Source organism: Castanea sativa, chromosome 10 (genome assembly GCF_040712315.1).
Source record: "Castanea sativa cultivar Marrone di Chiusa Pesio chromosome 10, ASM4071231v1".
Lineage (NCBI taxonomy): Eukaryota > Viridiplantae > Streptophyta > Magnoliopsida > Fagales > Fagaceae > Castanea > Castanea sativa.
The window spans coordinates 7,666,291-7,690,947 of record NC_134022.1 but is presented as its reverse complement, the minus strand read 5'-3'; the positions used below and the strand labels follow the sequence as shown (position 1 = coordinate 7,690,947).

Genomic DNA, 24,657 nt, shown 5'->3' with positions numbered 1-24,657 from the left:
ATCATAATAATAGGCATACCGACTATTTATGGAGCCATTTATACTTGCAACTGGAGTATATTCATCCCCAACATCGATCTTACACCAGTGAAAATGAACTCTCCCACCCCCACCCCCACCACCGCCTAGAAGGCCACCGTTGCCCCCAACAACAGATAAAGACGAGTTCTCTGAAAGCCTGAGCTCTTGAAGGAAAAGGAGGACTGTCCCACCAGAACCTCCACCAAGTCCACCAATCAAAGAACCGTTTCCATTTCCTGCCATTCTACGAAAGCTTTCACCATCAGCCCTCAAAGATCCATAAATATCAAGCCTTACAAGCGGCCACTGGATGGATCCCATCACTAGCAAACATGAAAAATGAACTCTTAAACATGATAAAGGTGGTGGCATTAAAAGATACAAGATCTAGGCATAACATTTAACTTACATTTTATTCATGTAAAAAGTGGAGTAATTTTAAACATAACACCTCTCATTTACTTAATCAAAAGACAGGTGAACGTTTTGGTGGACAACTGGGGTTAATTTAGAAACATTACCAATCATTCCTCCTCCAACCACATGTCCATACAACTGATCAGGGCCTTCAGTTCCACTTCCCAATTCACAGGGGAGATCAGCATCACCATATTTGTTACCTCCAGTGCTCACCCTCCCATTGAAATACCCAAAGCCCCCTCTGCCCCCATGCCCAGCACCACTGCCAGCTCCATTTGAATAGTTTCCCTTTCCAATACCTCCACTGCAACCTGGAAAAGGACCTCTGTCTATTAAAGAAAAATATGTACAGAATCTTTTTTCCAAGAAATTGACAAGTTGTTAGTATGAATGCATTATGACCTTGCAACAACGGAACAGACAAAACAAGGAGTCAACAATCTAAACAACTTTATTCTAGCAATACACTCTTTTACCTAATTCTGAAGCAGTCATCACACCACCAGTATCAATAATGACAGTCCGTGCCCTGTGGATGTGAATAATACTTCCTCTGATAAGTCCATTCACAAGAAGGTCCTCAACACGACAGATCTGTCAAAAGTCAGAAGATACCATTGACTGTTACATAATGATACATGCAATAATACAAATTGGTCTTCTTATGGTAACTTGTCATTAAAAACATTTTCCAGGCAATAGCTTTCAAGATACAAGAAGCAATCAGAACATAAAAAAGTCTTTGAGAAGAGAATAAAGACCAATAGCAATCCAAATATGGGCAATGGGCCAAAAACATGGATCCTAACTTGAATAAAGATATCCAAACTTTGGGTATGAAGAGCTCAATGGAGGGCACACGATGCACAAAATTAGGAGATGATTAAATGTCTCCCAATTCTCCTTGCACATACAATACCAACACCTCCTACTAAAGATCCTAAGTATGCTGATTGGAGAGAGAATGGTGCACAGATTAGGAGTGGTTTGTGGAATAGCATGAAGAGCTGTAGTTTAGCCTTTTGGCCCACTGCAAAACTTGGGTAAGAGTTGTATTCTAGTGTTAATAACCTCCAACATATTTATGATCTTCATCAAAACTACTTCCCCATTACTCTTAATGATCTCTCTTTAGAGGATTATTATGCAAAGTTTAGACTTTAGAGGTATACATAAAGAACTTGAACCTCTACCAATGTATCTCTACTGATAATAAAAAGCTAAGAGACTGTATGCGTGTAGCTTGTTTTCTCTCTGGTTTACCTCCAACTTTGACCCAGTGGAGACACATATTTTGCACAGTAAGGAACTTCCATTTTTAGGCAAAGTATTTAGTTGACTTAGACAAATCTCCTTATTTGAGTCTAATTCTATTTTACTATCCACTGAGAAATACACTTTTTCTGTTGGTATGGGAGGGTGGTAGATTCTCTAGATATGGCTTATGGAGGTCATGGTTGTCAAGGTCGAGAACAAGGACGAGTCATGATAGAGGATGTGATCCTCACAAATGCACTTATTGTCATGGAGAAAGTAATATTGTAGATTTCTATTGGATTTTTGTTGGGATCAGCATTGTAAATCACTCAGCTCATCAGGTCAGCCTTCAAGAGGAAAAAAAAATACTTCACATCAAATTACACTGAAACATCAATAGTATCCATCCCTGAGGAAAAGTACCGTTAGTGTCCATGCAGTCTAATTTTGTTGAATCAAATTCAACTGCTACTTTGGTTCAGACAATGGAAAGTGGAATGATTGCTATAGGAGCTCGATAATTGATAAGTTTACCAAAGCTTTGTGTAAGATTTGTTTGGATGTGTTATGTAACAAGCTGGGACTGTATAATATATACATCCCATCTTGAGCGGGAGTGTTATAAGTTTATATTAAGTTAGAGGCAAAAGAGTAATATCATTGTAATCACCCAGATATATAAAAAATATGTGTGTTTGGGTAAATAATTGTGCCCTAGACTCACTTCCCCCAAGACAATAAACATCTTACAGATTAAATTGTAAATGATGTATTAAGGTTGTTGTTTGACTGTTGAGGCTAATCTACTCTTATCCGCACTCTCAGCTTTTAGAATTTCTAGTTACTTAATTTTACATCTCAATTACCTTTGATTTTTTTGGGTTTCTCTTGTATATTCCAGTACATTAGGAAATTCCCTTTCTTTTAATAAATTTTATTTCTTTGTTTATTAGATTAGATAGGTAAACAGAACTTCATCATGTGATACCTGTTTACAATTTAAAACATCAAAACAATGCTAAAAGAGTACAATGGTCAAATTGAAGCTCTTATTTGCAAGGCACATGACAATGATGGCTGGCAAACAATATCAGAATTCCATAATGGAGCCACTTGGACATGAGTTTTCCAATGCATTGATTTCCTTATAACACTATATGATTGATGCTGGGAAGGTTAAAAGTGATAAAAATATGATTCTTACTTGAAGTGAAAAGGAGAGTGTATAATTGACATGGCAGTCATCTGGTGGAGTTATCAAATCCACAGGGCATGTCTGACTCTCACAAAGGGACTTTGTAACCCTACAAAAAGGTATTCAAATTTAAAGATTTGGAAGATCGTCCGGTACAAAATCAAAGAAACAAAATCAGAAGTCCTTTAAAAATGAATCACAACTTCATACTCACATGCTTCTACCAGCACTATCATCCAATGGAGCCTGAAGTAAAGAACCAGGGCCAACCTGTCATGAGCAAGGAATTTTAAGAAAGCTTCAACTAAAGGGAACCCAAAAAACTAATCAATTAAACGGGCATGAAATATAGAGACTAATACACAAAATTTCCATACATGAGTTGAACTAGTACAAACCCACGAACAGAATTAGAAAGCTGTAAGGAAGGTCTAGAAAATTTGGCATTAAATGGGAAGAAGATGCGGGGTTCATTTTTTTGAGGTGGAGGAGGGTATCTTTCAGCTAGTTATGTTCTCCAATATAAACATAAATAAATAAAAGGATAGGGTAAGAAGTAGTTCCATGATCTGAACAGCATTTTCTTTTAGCACTAACAGGTGAACAGAGAAACTGTATTTCACTCGCATATTTGATATTTGTCTTCCTAACAGGAAACGCTATCTTTAAACCCCCCCCCCCCTTTTTTTTAGTGGAGGGGGATCTATATACCTTTTTTGTGAGTGCGTGTGAGTGGGGAGGGGGGGGGGGGGGTGGAAGAAGAGTGACATAAATTCTGAATTGTGTTATATTCTATAGTATATCTATTAAGCTTTTCCTATCACTTGTAGCAGGCTCATAGCAAAGCCATATTTATTTTGCACATCTACTTTGTGTTGGTGTCTATAACAGAAACCAGGACCTTAAACAATTATAAGAAAACCTTTTATTAGGTGAAAAAAAAATGTAAACCTCATAATTAAATAAATGCCAGAAATGTTTATGTTAATGACTTACAGTTATGTTATAAAAAAGAGATAGGGAAAGTCGCTGCGCTTTGATTGCATCACCATGACCAGTCAATTTTAGCAGTCCCTGACCATATACACCCAAGTTCGCATTTGAACTAATAACAGAGTATTCCTGTAAACGATAATGATAATATGTCCTCAATTTTCAATGAACCCATGAAAAAGATTGTGTTAATAGACAAAACACAATCAATTATATTAATGGATTTAAAATCATCTTACCCTTAGAACAACCAGATTCCTGACTTCAAGGACAGAAGCAGTAACAATGGTATTTCCACCGCCATCAATTAGAATTTTGGAGTTCCACATAAGTAACATTTTGACGGCAACTCTAAATGCACCAAAAACCTTCATTTATAAAACGAGAATACTTTAGATCATCTATAGGAACTATGACATATACCTTCAAAGAGCTAGAAATCACTAGTAAAAACTGCACTGTGACAAACATAAGGGTGTTTTCTCAAAAAATTAAAATAAATGAAAGGTGGTCTTTAAAAGGACAAAAAGAAGGATTTAGAATGAAAATAAGCGAATGATTTGCAAGTTCTTTCCCCTTGATTTTACAAATAATCGTAGCAATTTTATTTGCAAGTGACATTACCACAAGCAGGTAGTTATATCCCGATAATCATATGAAAAATTATGACAAATACATGTGTTAAATTACCAATTGTCCCAAAAGTTTAAGCTATTGGGATATGATAAATTTAATTATTTAACCATATAATTCTGACACTCCTCCTCACGTGTGGACCAAAACTACGTTTTACCTTTTAATAGGTAAGGCCCAACACGTGAAATTTTAAATGGGAGGTAAAGTGAAGAAAACAATGATCAAACTCAGGACCTCCTGCTCTGATACCATGTTAAATTAACGATTGTCCCAAAAGCTTAAGCTATTGGGATGTGATAAATTTAATCATTTAACCACACAATTCTAACATGCTTGGACATTCAGCTCCAAATTCCAAGAGTATAAACATACAACATGTGATTGAGAGAAAAAGAAAAATACAAAACTATACATGACAAGTTATATTAATATGCACAATAAATTAAGCTTTGCATACCTTTTCCTGTGCACCACCATAGACAAGGGTTAGACAATATATACATGGAGATATTAAACCCTGAAAGGTTAGCATGTTTTGTTGGAATGTATGACATTTTCCACAAAGGTTATTTTTGTTTATTGTCTGGAGTAAATCAAAGGATTGGAGTAATCAATTATATTGATATGAAATTCAAAATATACATGTAATAAATTGATGTTTGAACTATTTTCAGTGGTTGGAAGACTCGACAATGTACTGTTAATTAACAGTAATCTTCCCCCTTCTGACAAATATAGCTTCATCCAACCCATTAATCTATTCTACATCTTCTCTACAACAGAATTCCACAATGCAATAGCCTTGAGGGACAAGCCCAAAGGCATACCCAAATAATTCATTGGCAAACTCCCAATTTTGCAACAAAGAAAATCAGCCAACTCCTCCAGTCCCCCAACATCTCCTTCTGAAACTGCCTCACTCTTTCAAATTAACTTTCAAACCTACAGCCTCAAAACAGTTCAATACCATTATAAAATAAAGTTGTTCCCTCACATCATAGAATAGTATCATATCATTAGCAAACAACAAAATGTGAAATTTGGAGACCTCTATCAGAAGCAACACCAACATTGAAGCTAGAAATGTAAACCACGCCTTCATCCTACGCAACATCCTACTCACAACCTCCATTATTTAGATAAAAGGCAGAGACAAGAGGGGGTCACCATGTCCTAGGCCTCTTGAACTATCAAAAAGACCCATAGGAGAGCAAATGACTAAGGGTTCGTTTGGTTGGGAGGATGGAAAAGTGAGAGGATAGAAAATAGAGGGAGGATGGAAAAGTGGGAGGATAGAAAAGTTTTTAGTTTTCCTCGGTTGTGTTTGGTTAAGAGGGTGGAAAAGTAGAGGGATGGAAAAAATTTTAGTTTGGTTGAAAATAAGGTTTGTATAAATTTATTATCATGTCCCTCTTAAATAAAAGAGAAAGTAATACATTATACTTAAAAAAAAAAATTGTGTATAGATGAAAGTAGACATTTCAAAAAATAGCATAAGAAATCATCCAAAAGTATTTTCTTTAAAAAATAATTAAAATAAAAATTAAGAGAAGAAAAGAAAGAAAAGAAGAACCCACCACCTGACAAAACAAAAGAAAGAAAAAAGAAAAAAAGCAACAAAAAAAAACCAACGTTACAGTGAAAAAGTCAAAAGAGAAAAAAAAAAAGTCAGAAACGTTAAAATATTTTTCCCACGTTTAAAAACAAAAGAACCAGAAAAGTGGGGGAAGTTTTGTCAAAAAAAATTTCTCACTTTTTACTTCAATTTTCTCTCCAATTTGGAGAGATTGTATTTTGAAGGGAGAGAAGAGAAAACTTGTGGGCCCCATCACTTTTCTCTCCCCCTCCCCCTCTCAACCAAACAGTGGAAAATGGCATTTTCCATCTTATTTTCCTCTCTCTATTTTCTATCCTCCCTATTTTCACCCCAACCAAACACACCCTAAGACTGAGAACCGAAATTTCATAATGCACATATGAATCCAATCTCTCCATCTTGTACCAAACCCCATCCTCCCGAGGAAATTAAGCAAAGTTCCTCAACTAACATGATAATAGGCCTTTTCAATAGCCAACTTACAAATCATACCTACAACCTGATGGGTCTAAAAATCATAATTTTTAAAGCCCTACTCTTTCTTGGGATTAAAGCAATAAACGAGGCATGTAGAGATTTCTCAAACCAATAAGAATCATAAATTTCTTTAAAACAATGCCATAATATCACATGCAAAAACTAACAATCTGTTCATGGATCACCGATTCCTCGATATAGACTGTACAATCCACCCTCAGACAACTAACATGATAGTTCATTGATGACTCAAACAGCCTATGCGAAAATTTAGTGTTGCTATCACCTTCCTTTAGCCATGCAGCAATACATTTCTGCCTCCATAAAATATTTTCCAATAGAGCCAGCAGTTCCACTTCGATTTTCAACTCCGCTCTTATGTTGACCATAGACTTTTGCTTGTCCACAAACTTGGCAAGAAAGGGGACTTAAATTCTCCGTCTACTTGGTAGCCACAAATTGTATCATTATTCATGAAGCCCCCCTTAGCCTTTTTGTCATTATTGGCAAGAACTCGCATCCCGTGATTCCTGTGATTCTTTCTGATCGCATCCCATTCTCAATTCATCTGGTCCCCCCCCCCCCTCCTCCTCCTCCTTTAGAAAGGTTGAACCCTAGGGATATCACATCACTCCACTCCCATAAACTAGTAGCGATTTTCCTCAAACAATGTTTCCCACCTTCAATCATCCTTTCCTTCCACTCAAACAGTTCCTTGATGGCCACCACTGTGGAATTCGATCAACTCTAGGTAATACCCACGAAGATTCGCATACAAAATTAATTTGGATAGCCCTAAAACTGGCCCAATACTGCCTAAAGAATAACTCATTCAACTTATAGGATTTTGTTGCACGTAATTGGCCTACAATCCATTTCAGTCCCACTAGCCCCACCAATAACTCCCCAACTATTCTACTCTTCTTTCGCAAATATTGAAGGGGTTACTTCTGCTTCGACAAATTGACTGTCAACAGTTTTTCTATCAATTGCAATTAACACCCAACCCCAACTGGAAATGGGTTGCTATTGATGTTAGTGTTGGCGACTCCTAATGGTTGTGCTACTGGTTGGGGTGGTGTTTGGTGTTGGTGTTGGACTGGTTGGTGGGTTGGGATGGTCTTTGGTTTTGGTTGTGGTTGTGGTTTAGCATTTGACCCTGGGACAAAAGATGGCGGGCTTAGGGTATATGCATTTTGGTAGTTACAAGCAAAACAATTGGTGTCTATGTGGGCGGAAGGGCCATACTGGTGTTGGCAGAGGATATCGAAGAATAAGGTGAGTACTCAGTAGGCAGTTGTGTTATGGGGCTGGGGCGGAAGTTGTGAGGCATGTGGCTGGGGCAGATGTGGGGGACTGAGGAGGGACTAGGTGCAGAGAAAGTAGTGGGCGCATGGGTGGGGGGCCACTTAGTCTCACCCATGCTTTTGACAAAATGTTGCCCAAGATCATGTGACAATAAAATCATTATGTCTTTTTCTTTTTTCGCCATGCAAGCTTATGATAAGAATCCAAGCAACTCTTTCAAAGCAAAATCTATATAGCCAATAACAAATCTTATTCCTTCACTAACAGCCAGAGGTGCTTTGCAGTATCAAATCAGGCTGCCTTCCAACATTTGCAGCCGCTGACTGACCAATATTTTTTTTTCCCTATAATTCACACCAACACTACAATGCTTTTAATCCAGAAAGGGAAAGCCCTGTCAAATGTTTTTTTATCAAAACATCCCCAATGTACAAGACCTCAAGGCTGAGCTAGAGGAATAGTAGTAGTCTTGAACTCATTGGACTTTGGTTTGATGGCAAGTGCCCTCAACCTAAAGAAATGTGCTGTGAGTTCAAATTAGAAAATATGCCTCTCCAAAATTGGGGGTAAGGCAGCCCGCCAACCACGTCTCCTATACCCCATTCATCTGAGAGCCCAGTGCACTGGGTATAGCCTTATGTTTTTCCCAAGATACCCATGCATGGCTTTTCTAATGATAAGGCTTATTATTTAGGGAACCCGATTTTCAATACGAAGACGAATCTAACAAAAGTAAACAAATATATGCTCTTGCAAAAAACTCAGCTCAACTCAACTCAAAAGCATCTCATATATACATTTTAATACATTTTGTAGGTTCCCACTTTACAAGAGAAAAAAAATACGTGCTATCAAGTATTAGAAAACAAATTTTTAACAAGTAGGCTCCAAGTACTCAAATAAATAGCTTTGAACTTTGAGCAACATATGGACAATTATTTTGCACTTCTTGGGGTGGCAAATGAAGAAAAATGAGATGGTCAAAATGTTTCCTTTCAATCTAAAGAGAACCTCCAAAAACACATAGGATAATACCTAATAAAAAATTTTGAAAACAATGCTTTTCCAAAAAAAAAAAGTGCTTACAAAATAGATTACCATTATTTGAAATTCTCAAAACTAGTACCCAAAATATTTTATGTCCCAAGTGGAATAGATTGTAAGACAATGATCATAGAAAAAATTAATAGTTCTCTAGTATAGCCCTCATATATTAGGATTGTGCCCCTCTTTTATGTTTTTTATTAATTTAAATTCACTTATCAAAAGATATAAATAATTTGTTGAGTAATAATATTCTAAAGATGCAACAAGACAATTAAACCCCAAGACAATTCCCAGAAGTCTTGGTATTTCCAAGGATATCTGGTGATAATGCAAATTGGCTAGATAGACCCTTTGAGGAGGCAGAAATTTGTGATGTCATACAGAATTTTAATGGTGATAAATCGCCTGGACCAAATGGGTTCCCAATGGCTTTCTTCCAAGCTTGTTGGGGAATTCTCAAACCTGATCTTATGGCTATGTTTCATCACTTTTTTGCTAAAGGTCAGTTTGAGAAAAGTTTGAATGCAACTTTCATCACTCTCTTCCCTAAAAAAAATGCAGCAATTGAAGTCAAGGATTTTCGACCTATTAGTCTTGTTGGGGAGTTTTATAATCATTGCTAAGGTCTTAGCCACCAGACTTCGCACAGTTATGGAAGATATAATTTCATCATCGTAGAATGCTTTTGTGAGTAACAAACAGATTCTTGACCCTATGCTTATTGCTAATGAATGCCTCGACAATAGAATGAAAACTGGTTTGCCAGGCTACTTTGCAAATTAGATGTTAAGTAGGCTTTTGATCATGTAAACTGGGGATTTCTTATGTAGTTACCAGAACGGGGTGGGTTCTCTGCAAAATGGAAGCAGTGGATTTTCTTTTGTATATCTACAGTTCACTTCCCTATTCTGATAAATGGCTCTCCTTATGGGTTTTTAAGAGTTCGAGGGGGTTCAGACAAGGTGAACCATTGTCCCCTTTACTGTTTGTCTTGGTTATGGAAGCCCTTGGGAGGATGTTGGATAAAGTTGTCCATGATGGTCACATGTCAGGCTTTGGTGTGGGTCGTTTAGAGGGAAGATCTTTGGCAGTGTCTCATCTTCTCTTTGCAGATGACATGTTAATTTTTTGTGATGCTGATCTGGATCAGGTTTTGTTTCTCCATATGATCCTCATTTGGTTTAAGGCGGCTTCTAGCCTAAAGATAAATTTAGGCAAGTCAGAGTTGGTTCCTGTTGGTATGGTGCATAATTTTGACTTATTGTTGAATGTCCTTGGTTGTAAACAAGGTACTCTTCCAATGAAATATTTGGGTCTTCCTTTGGGAGCTAAATTCAAGGATAAGACAATATGGAATCCAATTCTGGAAAAGATAGAGCGATTAGCAGGGTGGAAACATTTGTACTTATGCAAGGGAGGTAGAGTCACTTTAATTAATAGCACTCTATCTAATTTACCCACGTATTTTCTATCTTTATTTCCTATTCCTACTGTTGTGACTAAGAAAATTGAGAAACTTCAAAGGAATTTCTTATGGGGTGGCATTGGTGATTAACCAAAATTCCATTTGGTTAAATTGGCTACTGTTTGCAGTCCCATTGCTTCGGGTGGTTTGGGGATAAGGAAGGTAAGACTTTTTAATGAAGCTTTGCTTGGGAAGTGGCTATGAAGATTTAGGATGGAGAGGGCTGCCCTTTGGAGGCAAGTGATAGCAGTGAAATATGGCTGTGCATGTGGTGGCTGGTGTACTAGGCCTATTAATGGCCCATATGATGTTGGCTTGTGGAAAACTATTAGTCGAGGATGGCCTTCTTTCTCTCGCCACATTCTATATGATATTGGGAATGGGTCTAGGGTGAAATTTTGGCGAGACCGTTAGTGTGGTGAAACATCTCTTGCAGTCAGCTATCCTGAGTTGTATAGATTTTGCCGAAATCAAGAGGTTAGTTTGGCTGAGATTATGAAGTTTGATAATGGAACCCTGTTTTGGGATGTCAGTTTCTCTAGGGGTGTGCATACTCGGGAATTAGAGGCGCTGGCTGGTTTCATGGATACCATATATGGTGCTTCGGTGAGAGGGTTTGGTAAGGATAAGATGTGCTGGAAATCTAATAGAGAGAAGGGCTTCATGGTTGAGGATTATTATAATCTCTTAGTGGGCTATAATGACTATTCTTTTTCTTGGAAAAGTATTTGGAAACAGAAGATTCCTTCTCGAGCAGCTTTCCTTATTTGGACCGTTACTTTAGGGACATGCTTAACAATTGACAATTTACGAAAAAAGAAGGTTTGGATATTGGATTGGTGTCACATGTGCAAGGGTAATGGTGAATTGGTTGATCATCTTTTTCTTCATTGACCGATTGCAATGGATCTCTAGGCTATGGTGTTCGGTCTGTTTGGAGTGAGCTGGGTTATACCGCAATCTATAGTGGGGCTTCTAGCATGTTGGTAAGACAGATTTGGCCGTCATCGAAATGGGTATATATGGTTGATGGTTCCCCATTTCTTATTGTGGTGCCTTTGGAGGGAGAGAAATAGTTGGTGCTTTGAAGATAAGGAGAGATCCATATCAGACTTGAAGCTATTTTTCTTTAGAACTTTAATGGATTGGTTGGCTGCTTTGCGGAACTAATTATTTTTATCTTTTCTTGATTTCTTAGATTCTTGTAATTTTTATTCTTGATTGTTTGACCTCTTGTACACTCCCTGTGTACTAGGTTGTTCCCCTTTTTTTACAGCAATAAACTTATTACTTATCAAAAAAAAAAGGGGGGGTTTGTGGGTTTTGGTTTGGGGGGGAGGGGGAGGTGGGCGAAGCTCAGCAAGCAAAAACTCAAGTTGAAGTGTCTCATTTTAACTATGGGGGTCATCTACAAGAATTACAAAACCACCAAAACAAAAACAAAAACAAACAAAAAAAGTAACATACCTTTATGATGGAATCGCTCATCAAAAGTTCCTCGGCAACAAGCTCAAATTCAGAGACTGGATACTTAGACAGTCCAAATACAATGGTCCCTCCACGATAGAGACTAATTTGGCCCCTCACCTTCACAAGCAAAGATTTAGAGATGATAAATTAAGCTTCAAGGAAAGCAATTGAATTAAACAGATAAGATCAAAGAGACTTCTATAGAATTTAAATTATATAAACAATGAATGAAAAAAATCTAACAAAAGAGGGAACTAGACTGCAAAATATACAAAAATAAAAATAAAAAAAATAAAAATCTAACTTGATATGAATGCGAAACTCTTGCCTTAGCCAATTCAAGGGCAGAATAAGTATCACTATACTTTAACAGTGAAAGAAAAAGGACCCAGAAAGAAATTTAGTTTCAAGTTCCCCAATGTTATTTTACCTAAAAGAGAGCAAACTGTAAAAAAAAATCCAATGAAATTTGGAAGAATTTCAAGATACCCTCTCTTAAATTAATCACATAGACTCCTAAAATTACACTTGATTTTTCATTCAACTAAAAGTCTCCTCCGACCTTGTCTCAACCAACCTCCATCTTTTAAAGCTCCATGAGGCCGCATAAAAGTACTGGGAGTTCAGCCTTAGAATGATTTTCCAATAAAACCTCTCCAATGTTTTTTTTTTGGATAAGAAATAATATTGTATTGAAATCAGGAGAAATGTCAAGTGCTCATGTACACAACACTCATAAGGAATTACAAATATGGAAAAAGTTGCAATAAAAAAGAGAGGGAATCTATGAAATTTACAATAGAACTCAAATCAGTATCCCCAAGGATAATAGACCAATGAAACAACAATCTTATAAACAAATATTTCATCTCTATAACCAATGCTTCACATCGTGAAATGAATAAGTATTCCTCTCCCTCCATATAACCCACATTAAACATAGGGTAACCATATCCAACTCTCCAATGTGATTTGTACAAACCTCATAAGAGTTTCAAACAAAATAGCAATCTACAGGAGTTCACCTATCAGAAGAAGATGAATTATCATGGCACCCCAATATCTAATTCCATCCCATAAAAAAGGCCAAGCCTTAGAATCCCTTAGAGACGTATTACTTCATTCATTGGACCATATACATGACGTTCCAAAGGTCTACATGCCACCCTAAATATCCTGCAAATTCTATTCCAACCAGATTACCAACATTGAACTTAGTATAGATAATGGCAGTAGCACACTCTATATTCTTCAAGGAATCTAAATTGACTGCTAGAAATAAATGGTCCCACTATCCATTCTCATTCCAACACACGGACATAACAGACAATAGTCATAAAGTTCAGTAAAATTAAGGTCATCCATACATTGATTAGTCATATCTTATTTAAAGTATATAAAATGAAATATGTAGGACCATTTTTTTCCTATGTCACCTCATCAAGCTCATGAGCCAGCTTGTTTCATAAGCCATACCTAAATCTATCACTTAGGCCTGATGTGGGTCTGGGCATCAGAAATTGGCCATAAGCAGTTTATAGGTGTCATTTTAATGTAATAATAAACCTACAATGATGTTCAGGGTCTCATACCAATAAGATATGAAAAGGAGGGGGATTGCACTCTATTGAAAGCAACCCAACTATTTGAATTTGTCATTTATTTCTTGGAGTTGGGGACTTAACCCGTCAAATGGTCAATGTCTCATATGACACATGCAAACCTTAAGTGACCAAGCTAAGGTCAACAAAACAATTTAAGCTTGTGAGCATACAGCAAACTCCTTGAGTATTCATCGAGCTGAGGGTAAGCTTCAATCTTCAGACTTAAGTCAAGCTCAAGCTTCTAATTATTTCCAATTAGCTGAGCTCAAGAACTTAGAAGAAACTTGGTTGAGTCAACTCAGCCCCTACTTGTGACAGATGAACGAGTAAAATCAACACTCCCACTTCTGCTTCATCCAGCATTGCTCCCACAAAACACCCAGTCCTTTTACCAGTTGATGACAGTAGCCCATATAAAGACTTTATAATATGTTAATTATGACACAGTCACATAGGTCCTCATGCAGTTTTTTTTTTCTTGCTTACATCTCAAGCAGACTTTGAAGCTTCTTGAGGTGTGAATTCACCAATGTTCTATAATGGCACAGGTGAATGGTTGCAGAACTCGTAAAGTACCACAACCCTCCAACAATCATATCTTGGATCTTCCACCTACAGAGTCAGCAACATAACTACTGATACGTTGATCTTATGCTAATAAACCATATCCCAACAACTACTGTGCATGAACATCCTTTATTGGTCTACATGGCAGGTCCAAAAAGGTTTGTCAACAAAAACTTAGTGAGAGATCAACTTATCATATGTTAATGACAAATGACAAGGAGAATGTATGTCATTGACTGCAAAATGTTAAAGGAGAGATTAAGCAAAATATCTGAACTGGGGGGGAGCAAGTTACCAGTTCAGATGGTTCAGTGCTCTGGATAAACTTGTACAAAGAATAAACAGGAAAGCATGTGATGATGATAATGTTGCCCAAGCATAGAGAGATATTCCACAAAGAACTACACAATTAATTGCACTATTTTCCATATTGTGCATTTTGCAACCATAAATGAGGCGTGTGCACACATGTTATGAGGGAAAAAGAAAAATAATAAAGATAACATATGGATGGAACATGAGCATCCAAACAACACTCATCCTTCATGGAATGTATAGAGAACAAGAACATATTAAGAATCATGAATATGTAAATTTTTCAAAGGAAGCAGATCTTGTAACCTGAACTCTGGTCCAAAGCAAAGGAACTAAAACTTTTGCATTATTCTCCACAAAAACATGTGACCATATAATTGTAGTAGGAAAATCAAGCAAAGGAGTTTCAGTTTCTGTTGTGACATTGTCATTGCCCACTCTTAAACTCAGTAAATCTGCATTGAAGTATGTGCCAGCTGCTCCTGCATTCCTAGGACAGCCCATACTCCAACCACCTGTACCAAGGAAAAAAAGAGCATTGAGGAAAGCAGCCGTTTTTTCATTTCTTTTGTCCTATATTTAAAGCAAACTTGAGCAAGCCGTTTATGAATCTAAGTAAATACTAAAGGTAGGAAATGGATATGCTAGTCATCAGCACATATACAGTTTAGCACACAATCAACAGAACTTTGATATAGTGTCAACCTCAGGCCTTGGCATTGTCCCATATACACCTAAAGAGATCATCTGTGTATTCAAGTCCTTATGAACAAGGAACATATATTGGCATCAGCGAAGTCATCAATATTACTGATTTTGATTTCTAGACCAAACTGTGGTTGTCAACAGTATGTATCCAAAAGTGAATGGTTTTTTTTTTGATAGGTAATCAAAGACTTATCCAAAAGTCTATTGTCATCAAGAGTTAATAGTTGTTGGCTGTTTTTTAGAATATTGTCCGTAACAGTATCAAAAAATCTCAATGGAGACATAAAGATAATGTGAATATCTTTCTTGCCAATGTAATTACTCTACCTGTACTTTTTTTCTTTTTTTTGATAAGTTCTATCTGTACTTATCTCACACCTCAGTGATTTCAGACCCTTATTTGCTATATTTCTTTTTCTAAAACTTTAGCTCTTCTTCCAGCTTTCAAGCTTTTGCTCCTAGGTATTCTTCAACACTTCAAGGGTTTTAGCAGAGACAAGCTGCAACCAAACATTTCTATTTGAAGTGTCTACAATATGGAGAGTGATTGAAAAAAAAAAAAATCATTTCTAAGCCACATAGTTAAATACTATGTTTTTTAAAACAAAACACTCATGTAATATATATATATATAGACAAGTAAGACGTATTTTATTCCAAAGAGACTACTACATGAACACAGAGGAGTCTAAAGAATACAAAAGAACAAAATTATGTACTAAGAGACAATAATGATATCAATGAATCCCCAAGCTCGAGACCAATCAAAAAGAACCACTAAACATAGCTAAAAATTGAGCCCCTGTAATTTCCTCATCTTCAAACGTATGGTGATTTTGTTTCCACCATATTGTCCCCTTCTCGTACAGCAAATAAAAAAATCTTTGCCACCAAACTAGGTGGCAATTTTAATTTGTAGATTCAAAGTCAATTTCCTTACCTTTTTTGTGATTCTTGCAGGGATTCTCCTCCCACCTTCTATTGTTATACTCATTCTGCAATGAAGTTTTTGTTTCTTTATTCCACACAATTAAGTTTGAGTGTATGTGTGTGCATGTGAATGCATGCATGCACATGTGAATGTTAATTTGTCCATATGTGCACGTGCACATCCATGGACATGGATAAACTCTCACTACAGAAAGTACCACTAGATCAGTTAGTCCAAGCTGAAAACATAATAGGGAAAAGGAGGGTTGATATTATTTACAGAAAACTCCAGGTTAAAACATACATTATTATTTAAAACAAGAAAAATTCAGCAAACTCATAATTTTAAACTTAAGAGCCTATTTTCCAGAAATGTGACAGTTGGGACAAGTTCAAGCATCAGTAATGGGGTTGATGCCTCTTGACTAGTATTATCATTATCAAAGGTTAAAATCTAAAGTTCCACAAAATGAAATCCAGAAAAAGATCATATTAGCTTTTTATTGCCACTAAGACTAGAACACCAACATTGAAAACTCAATTCAAATCGATGCATCTCACTCCTTAATATCATATATAGTTGATACCACTTCAGCTTAACAAAATCACATGTTGGACAGACTCCATGGTGCCACATTGTGGCAGAGACTATTAATCCCACCACTCTTAGTAACTATTAAGTAAAATTATGCAGCCAAAAAGAATTTTTTTTCCATAAATTTCCAGTGAACCAATTAACTCTATTAATAACAATTTTTGGCATGTAATTTTTCAGATTTTTCAGATCAACAAAACAAGTTGAGACTCTTACATAAGAATGAAATATATAGCAGTTGACTAATCGTTGCTTCTACTACCAGATACAGATTTGTGAGCAGTACGAACCATGCACAGTAACTTTTACATCTTCTTGTATGCTGTAACAATCCAGAGATATTCTTCCGCCACCACCTCCACCCCATCCCCTCCCACCTGCTGCACTTATCGTACCATATCCCTTCCTATACAGTCACACAATGCTTACAGTCAAGAAAAAACTAATACATATGATTAGAACAAATTCCTCCATACTTCATCTACAACCAAACTAAACCTATGGTAATGAAATAAGTGTAATACAATTATTATATCACTCATCTTCAGCAATATTGATAAAATTATTAAAATTAGGGCAAAAAGAAATATAATCAATAGATGGGGAATAAGCCTATCTTACTTTTCTTTCCTTGGGTAATTTACACACAAATCTAGTGGGTTTTGAACCCACAACTTCACCCAGTGTTACTTTTTTTTTTTTTTTTTAATAAGTCTATAGATGGGGGAGAGGGATTTGAACCTTAAATGTCTCCATTGGAAACACTAGGAGGTGCCAATTGAGCTACAAGGCTCTTGACACAAAGAAATAGATATATTATCTATATAACTGTTGATTATTTTTGCATTACCCTAAGCAAATAAAGATTATAAATTATATCTGTGGTTCCAAATAGTGGATGCTGCTGGTATACACTACACTCCAGGAAGAGATTAGTAACTGCTCACATATTTGGAAGACAAACTATATATAACTTGGGGTTGAAACTCTGGAGTATTATCAAAACTGTGCAACTGGCTTGGTAAAGCTAATTAAACACCAACTACAGGGAGAATTGGTCACTCAAAATTATTCCCGTTACATTGGAGAAAAAGGTAGCCTAAGCTCTTCAGAAGTCATATCCACACCTCAATTTGAAAATTTTGAGACACCAAACTTGAGGTTTGGGAAATTTTTCGAAAATAACGTTTTTTTTTTTTTTAAATTATAAAATTTACTAATAAAAAGACAACCTAGTACACAAGTGAATATATACATATGCTTGCGTGCATGTCTGTGTGTGTGTGTGAGAGAGAGAGAGAGAGAGAGAGAGAGAGACGACTGACAGGCCTCTGAAGTGAGATATGATGAATGGGTGCCAACAGCTTTCACTTTTTAGGACTTAGGAGTAGGGGCTGAGAAAAGCTCTTCATATAGTCTGGGTTTCAGGGTAGTGATGCTTAACTTAATATTTGAGAAAGGAAATGGTTTGATAAAGGATCTTTTAAGCCCTTGCTGAACTGTTGGTCTGCAGTCCCACCCTAAAAAAATGAATAAAGAGAGGACTATTGATGTCACAGCCATTCTTTTACTACTCCTTACCACCCCCCTCTCATCAGATAAAAATCGAGGTCGCTGAAGCAAGAACAAAGAGTGATCTTTGAATGATATATATGTGTGTGTGTGTGTGTGTGTGTGTGTGTGTGTGTGTGTGTGTGAGAGAGAGAGAGAGAGAGAGAGAGAGTAATGCACTAAGAAACTGAACAAACGACAAGTGTGAGAAAGGAATTAAGTTGGATAGAAACAATAGAAAGGCTGCAACTCTTCAAGAGTCTCCCTCTTGGACTGAACTAAAGCCACTTCCCTTTATTGCCTTGATAGGCTACTGCATCAGAGTGAGAGAGAGAGAGAGAGAGGATATCTGAGAACCACAAAAGCTCTTTAGGTTTTGAAATTTTAATGATGGGGCTGTTTTTGCATGTTTATGTACATAGTCATATGTTTTTTTTTTTTTTTTTTTTTGATAAGTAAGACATATATATATATATATATACGAGCGGCTACTCTATGCCTGAAGAACATAGAGCAACCCAGAAAATACAAGAGGAAAAACAAAGAGAGACAAGAGAGAGAGAGAGAGAAGGTTACAATATGATGGAGAATATTCAAATGCTGACAACCTAGTAGGCACACCTCATCACCTAAATACTCTAGATTTTTCTAAAAGACTACCACCCATACAGCAAAAGAGTACGACACAATATAATATTATCTCTCTAACATCATACAAGCACATACATATAGAGAATTTTGCTTGCATTTCGAATATTTGTGGGAAGAAAAAATAGAGATTTGATGCAAATTTGCACAACATAAATAGCTTGTCAGATTTAAGTTCTTAGGAGGTTTGAGGTATGTATTTTTACTCACACACACACGCACTACCTCTAGTAGTTGGTAGTTATTAGCTGTGTTGGAATTATAACCAGTAACTTTGTCATTCTCAACAATACAAGAAGTTTCGGCTCTAAGGAATCTAGAATCTAAACTAAGAAAAACCTGTTGATTTGCTACATTTTATGGATAGGCTGAACCTCTGAGAAGCTTTCATATGTACCACTTTTATATTACCACACCATATACCATTGCAATTTACACATGGTGGTTACGCCAAGTGGACAATCTCTCAGTTTCCTTCGTATCACACCACATACTTTCTTCTCCCAAATAACCATCAATTAACTCATCAAACCAGTTTTTAATTACAAACACAACCCCATAACCCTTTCTTAAAAAATTCTATAGATTCACGAGTTCTCCTAACACTAAACTCGCCAAAACCACATGTACACAAATTCAGCAATTTGTCCTACATCATAGATGAAACACCTTTTTAAACAATTTGCTGATAGTATATTGGACCAAGATTGTGATTATATCAATTATAAATCTTAAACATGTTATCAAAACAATCTAAAACTAAATGACATTATAATAAAGGAATCAAGGTTAGTGAGACATGATTACACTTATGCTATATACATACATACATACATATATATATATATATATATATATATATATATATATTCATCACTTGACACAGATTTTAGCAGGATTATGCTTAATTTGTTGGGGTATTGTCTAGAAAATATGCTTACACCAACCAGAATACAAACATTTGAAAATTTTGAGGGGTCAAGTGGTATTTTTCTCGAGAACTACTTGTAAATATAATTATATTATAGTGGGAAATAAATAATAAATTCAAAAAATTTGGGAGGGCGATGGCACCCCACTGCATTTGACAATTGTATATTATCTGCATAGTCAGACATTTGTATATTATTTGCAGCATCTGTGGCATGCATATTAACTGTGTGAGAACCAATAATCTTAATTTGATTGGTATGTTCAAGGGTTTGAATTAGTGAGCATCAGAACCCAAAAGGTACAAGCATGAAAAAATATAACCAAAAAATAAGTACTCACAGCTTTACAGCATGTATAAAGATACTTCCTCCAGATCCTCCTCCACCTTTTCGTCCTCCATCCCCACCTTCTGCTGTTACATATCCATTTAAATATAGAATTTCTTCCACAAGAAGCTTGACACGTCCTCCACCATTCCCTCCAAATGGGTTTTCAGCAGACATGCCGCCACCCTTGCTCCCATAACTCCAGGGCTCAGACAAAGATGACCAAGCATAAACATCACCACCCCAAAAACTCGTCAAGTTATTTTTCAAGCAGGATGCACCTCGGCCACCATGCCCTCCACCAGCACCATCATTGCCAACAGGTGTACCACTAGTTTGAGGCGGCGGTGACCCACCCAATGATGTTGTATTTATAGAGGAATTTTGCTCTAGGGTCAAATTGGCAGCAGAAAATACTATAGAACCAGCACGAATAGTTGCATATTGACCCACATTAACATTGCCAGACAAGTTAAAAACTATAATACAGCCTTCAACAGGACACCTAATTGAAACATGCGGGAGAATCTCTAGGTTTCCCGTACCATAAATGTAAAGATCAGAATTCAAATATAAGTTTGAGTTTAGCAAGCAGGTGGTATTAAATGACCCAACTCCTTCTAGGTCCTCACAAGATACTGAATCATTATATGCGGATGAAAAGATTGATCTTTTGAGATGTTTAGTGGTGCTACTTTTAGAACCATAACTTAAAGCTGAACCAAAATCACGCAACCAGCCTTCTGACCCAGTTCCCCTACCTCTAAAATGTACTGAACCAAGAGAAAGGGCAGACACATAAAGATACCCCAACAGAATGCACCAACAAAGGTAACTGTGCATTAGCAAAGGATGCATCACCATTCAAGACATGTAAAAAATAGAATTTCTGTCATATGCTCATAAAACTTCCCATAAATCTTGGTTTCCAACCCAGTCTGAACAGGTATTGTAGTTATATACTTTTCAGTAAGATATCAAGTTACTTCAAACCATCTTCTTCATTTATATAGTCCTCTATATGTTCAGAAGCAAGGATTGTTGTTGAAGTGATCAATCCCACGGCCCAGATCTTCTGAATCCTGGCATTAATACCATCCATAAGAAAACAATTTACAAATGAGAATGTTAAAAAATCATGCGGTAAATTAAACCATATAATCCGACTATCTGGTTTGGAGAAAATAACTTGAGACCAGCACAAAGTATGAGATCATGACTGAACTATAAATGTTTGGGAATAAATTGAGGATACAGTATTTTCGACATAGAAATTAGTGATCACTTGTGTAATTTGTATGGTATTGAAGCTAAAATATACTATAATAAATAAATTATTTACAAGCCAAATATTGGGTAAATAGAGACTGTGCTTTACAAAAACGTGAAAGATTTCCTAAGAATTGCATCAAAGAAGGGCCTTCTTCTTTCAAAATATGAAAAGCACTAACCAGTTTTTACATGTAAGAAAGGAGGCTTCTTTCCTTGTAGAAACAAATGCAAGTTAACAACTCATAACTTTTTGGTACTATTATGAAACTTTATAGGGAAGTTTAGAAGCTACAATGAATCCAAATTATGTTTTTCTAATAGTTTACATTTTTTTTTTTTAATTAGTAAGTTACACACACAAATGCAATGGGTTTTCATTCCTTCCCAGCATTAGACAAACAATTTGCATAGCAGAATTTCTTAAAGTGTGATTCCCTGATGTAATTTCCCCATCACAGTAAAAATGAGGGTTACGTTAAGCATTTTCTTTGCTTTTCAGTCATCATTTGCAAGAATCAACCACAATTCAATATGCATCAATATATTTCAGCCATTATCACACGAATATAATAAACTCTCACATACAACCCCTCAAAAAAAAAAAAACGAAAAATACATTAACATTTAGTAGATTAGCATTGAATTTCATTTTTATAGACTCATCGTCATCATCACAAAATAAACAAAAATAATTAGAGCAAGAAAGACAATACAGGTAGTGATTTGCCAGTTCAACCAAGGAGAATCAAAAAACCGCAAACACCGAAAATCAAAAACGTCAAAATCAGTCGCAATTGCAGACAAACAAAGCTTTCCACCACACAAAAATTAAATTTTCACTCAGACTAAGACAGCGAGCGAAGTTTACCATTTAACCAGCGAGAAAGCACAGGAAAATTCCACAGATTGAATCAGAAGGAAGCTTCGCTTTTTCCTCTCTCTCTCTCTCATTCGAGTCAGAAAATTGCAGAAATGGCCTCTGCTTTGTCTCTTTTTCTTTTTTCTGATTGAAATTGAGAATTGACTGTTTGCTTTTCTTTATTGCTTTGTCTGTGCTTTTTTGTTGTTTTGTATATAAATGCTAATTATTACTTCTATATATACTGTAAGGAACGAGGAAGAGGCACTGAAGTAGTGTGTGTGAAAGAAGCTACGTTTTTTTGGTTTTGCACAGCTGGACTCTGATAGAGATTGACGCGTGTGTTTTTATAGTAGTATCATTTTAGAATTCTCTCTATCTAAACATTCACTCTCTCCTTCTCCTCATATTTCGGGATTGCCATTCTTGTTGTGGATTTTATGATTTGAAATTGCCCTAATTCTTTCTTTTTTTTAGAAAGGAAATTATCCTAATTCAATCCTTTAATTCCATCCTTTTTTAGCCAGCAACTTCTTGAAATTTAAATACAATATATTTTAACTTTAAAAATTGTTATATTTACAATATTTTTACAATTTATTATTAAAATTACTTTTTTATCTATTATTAACAACATGCTGCTTAAGATTTAGTATAAAAATATTATAAACATAACATTTTTCTTTAATCTTAAATTTATATTAAAGGAAAATTTGAAAGAATTGAATGATTTAAAGGGATAAATCTTATCCAAAAAAGTTGTTGGTATATGCACATTTTATTGAAGTTCCTTAAAGGGAACTTGAAGATTTAATGAATAAAATCTTATCTCAATAAGTTGCTGGTACTTGGTATATTAATTGAGATCTCTTCCTTCGTTATGATGAATGAAAATTTTGACTCAATAAAAAGAAGGATTGAATGAAAAAATTTCAGTGTATTTAGATGAGTTTATTTTGATTATTATGTGTAATTATCCTTATACCTTTAAAATATGATGTTTTTAAGGTGAATATCAACTAACATCCATTTTTTTTATTTATAAATGTGATAGGATTTGAACCTATGCCATCAGCTCATTATGATTGTTCTTTACAATTAAATCAAGACACCAAAGTTTTTTTTTTGTTTTTTTTTATGTAGGTCGAATTCGAACTTAAGTCTCTTATTTGAGGGCAAGACATTTTATAAAATTTTAAATTAGACTTATATTGTGTACGTGCGATACACACGTTAAATAAAATTTATTTTTAAATTCTTGAAATATAATTGGGTAGAATTTTAAACTTCCTAAAACCTAGCTAATAAAGTTTTTCCTGAATGCTCAATAAATTTCTTGGCACACTAATTGGCTATTGGACTGATCCCCGTCAAATCAAAAATAAAAAATTAGCCTCATTTTTAACTCTTTACCTGATTCAGTTTTTGAAACTATAATTAAATTAGCCTCATCACATGCGTTTTATTCGTGCCATGAGGCTTTTTTTTGTCATAATTTTCTTTTTGCTTTTTTTTTGGATAAGTTTTGTTTTGAAAATATGGATTAGTATAAAAGTGTCCTATTTTGTATGCATTTTAAATAGAATTGAAAATATATTTTTACTTGGTTGTTTTCAAGTTTTTTCCATTTAAAATTAAACGTAAGTTTTATGGGTATTTTTGAATTATATAAAAGTCCAATCCAAATAAAGGAATCCTCTATAGATAGTACTAGCATCTGAATAAGCTCTTCTATTTTTTTGATTAAAAGTTAATAATTTGTATCTAAAAGTTCAAATAGTATAGATAGATTGGTACTTGAGGTTGGTTAAATGTTTAAGAGTGAGAGGAGTGGGAATGTAAACTCAAAAAAAAATAAATAAAGGCCATCTCTTTGTAAAATATAAGTGATTGTTTAAAATTACTTCAAACTTTTTTTTTCTTTAATTTTGGATATAAAATCAATTCAAAGACTAATTGTATTCTACCGGGTGGGGAGTGGTCATAAGTTGGAATTAATTGGTAGGAGAGCACTGGGAGGGCTGGAAAAAGAAAATGAAAATGAAATTCCCAATGGAACGAGGGTAAAAGCGTAATACGCATGACGATAGAGATCTTTATGTTGACAACGAACCGGATCCCAACTGTTTTTATTCCCATTTAATTTTTAGTTTGGGTCCCACTTTCGCTTTCCACAGTCCACACCCATGTGCATAAAGTATGTACTTCTAAGTTATAAACTATAGTTTAGTAGATCCATCTCACTTGACACAATTTGATGAACCGATGCTTAAGTTGGTCCGACCGTTTAATTGGGTCACTTGTGCAATTGATCCTGTAAAATCCAACGGTTTTTTTTTTAGTAACTTGTGCAACCAGGTTGGGTTGTTGTGTAGTCTCAAAAAAAAAAAAAAAAAAAAAAAAGAAGGTTGGGTTGTTGTGATCCATCCAATTTTGTAATTTTGAATAAAATTAGAGTTTATT

The 24,657-nt window shown here is 35.6% G+C and overlaps 1 protein-coding gene across 2 annotated transcripts in view; it reads right to left on the bottom strand.

Moving 5' to 3' along the window:
• LOC142613642 (uncharacterized) overlaps window positions 1-22,388 on the bottom strand; it is a 35,630-nt gene extending 13,242 nt beyond the window's left edge. Inside the window, exons 1-12 of one of the 2 annotated variants that reach the window (XM_075786080.1) lie at window positions 22,204-22,388; window positions 20,077-21,145; window positions 16,896-17,011; window positions 14,679-14,887; window positions 11,884-12,003; window positions 4,126-4,254; window positions 3,890-4,015; window positions 3,108-3,163; window positions 2,903-3,002; window positions 918-1,035; window positions 543-752; window positions 20-344 (exon numbers count right to left, since the gene is read on the bottom strand). In XM_075786080.1, coding sequence (XP_075642195.1) covers window positions 20-344; window positions 543-752; window positions 918-1,035; window positions 2,903-3,002; window positions 3,108-3,163; window positions 3,890-4,015; window positions 4,126-4,254; window positions 11,884-12,003; window positions 14,679-14,887; window positions 16,896-17,011; window positions 20,077-20,927 — 2,360 coding nt within the window. In that variant the 5' untranslated portion in view covers window positions 20,928-21,145; window positions 22,204-22,388. The remainder of the gene's footprint in view (window positions 1-19; window positions 345-542; window positions 753-917; window positions 1,036-2,902; window positions 3,003-3,107; window positions 3,164-3,889; window positions 4,016-4,125; window positions 4,255-11,883; window positions 12,004-14,678; window positions 14,888-16,895; window positions 17,012-20,076; window positions 21,146-22,203) is intronic. The other variant, XM_075786081.1, reaches the window with a different exon arrangement.
• Window positions 22,389-24,657: the final 2,269 nt, after the last annotated feature.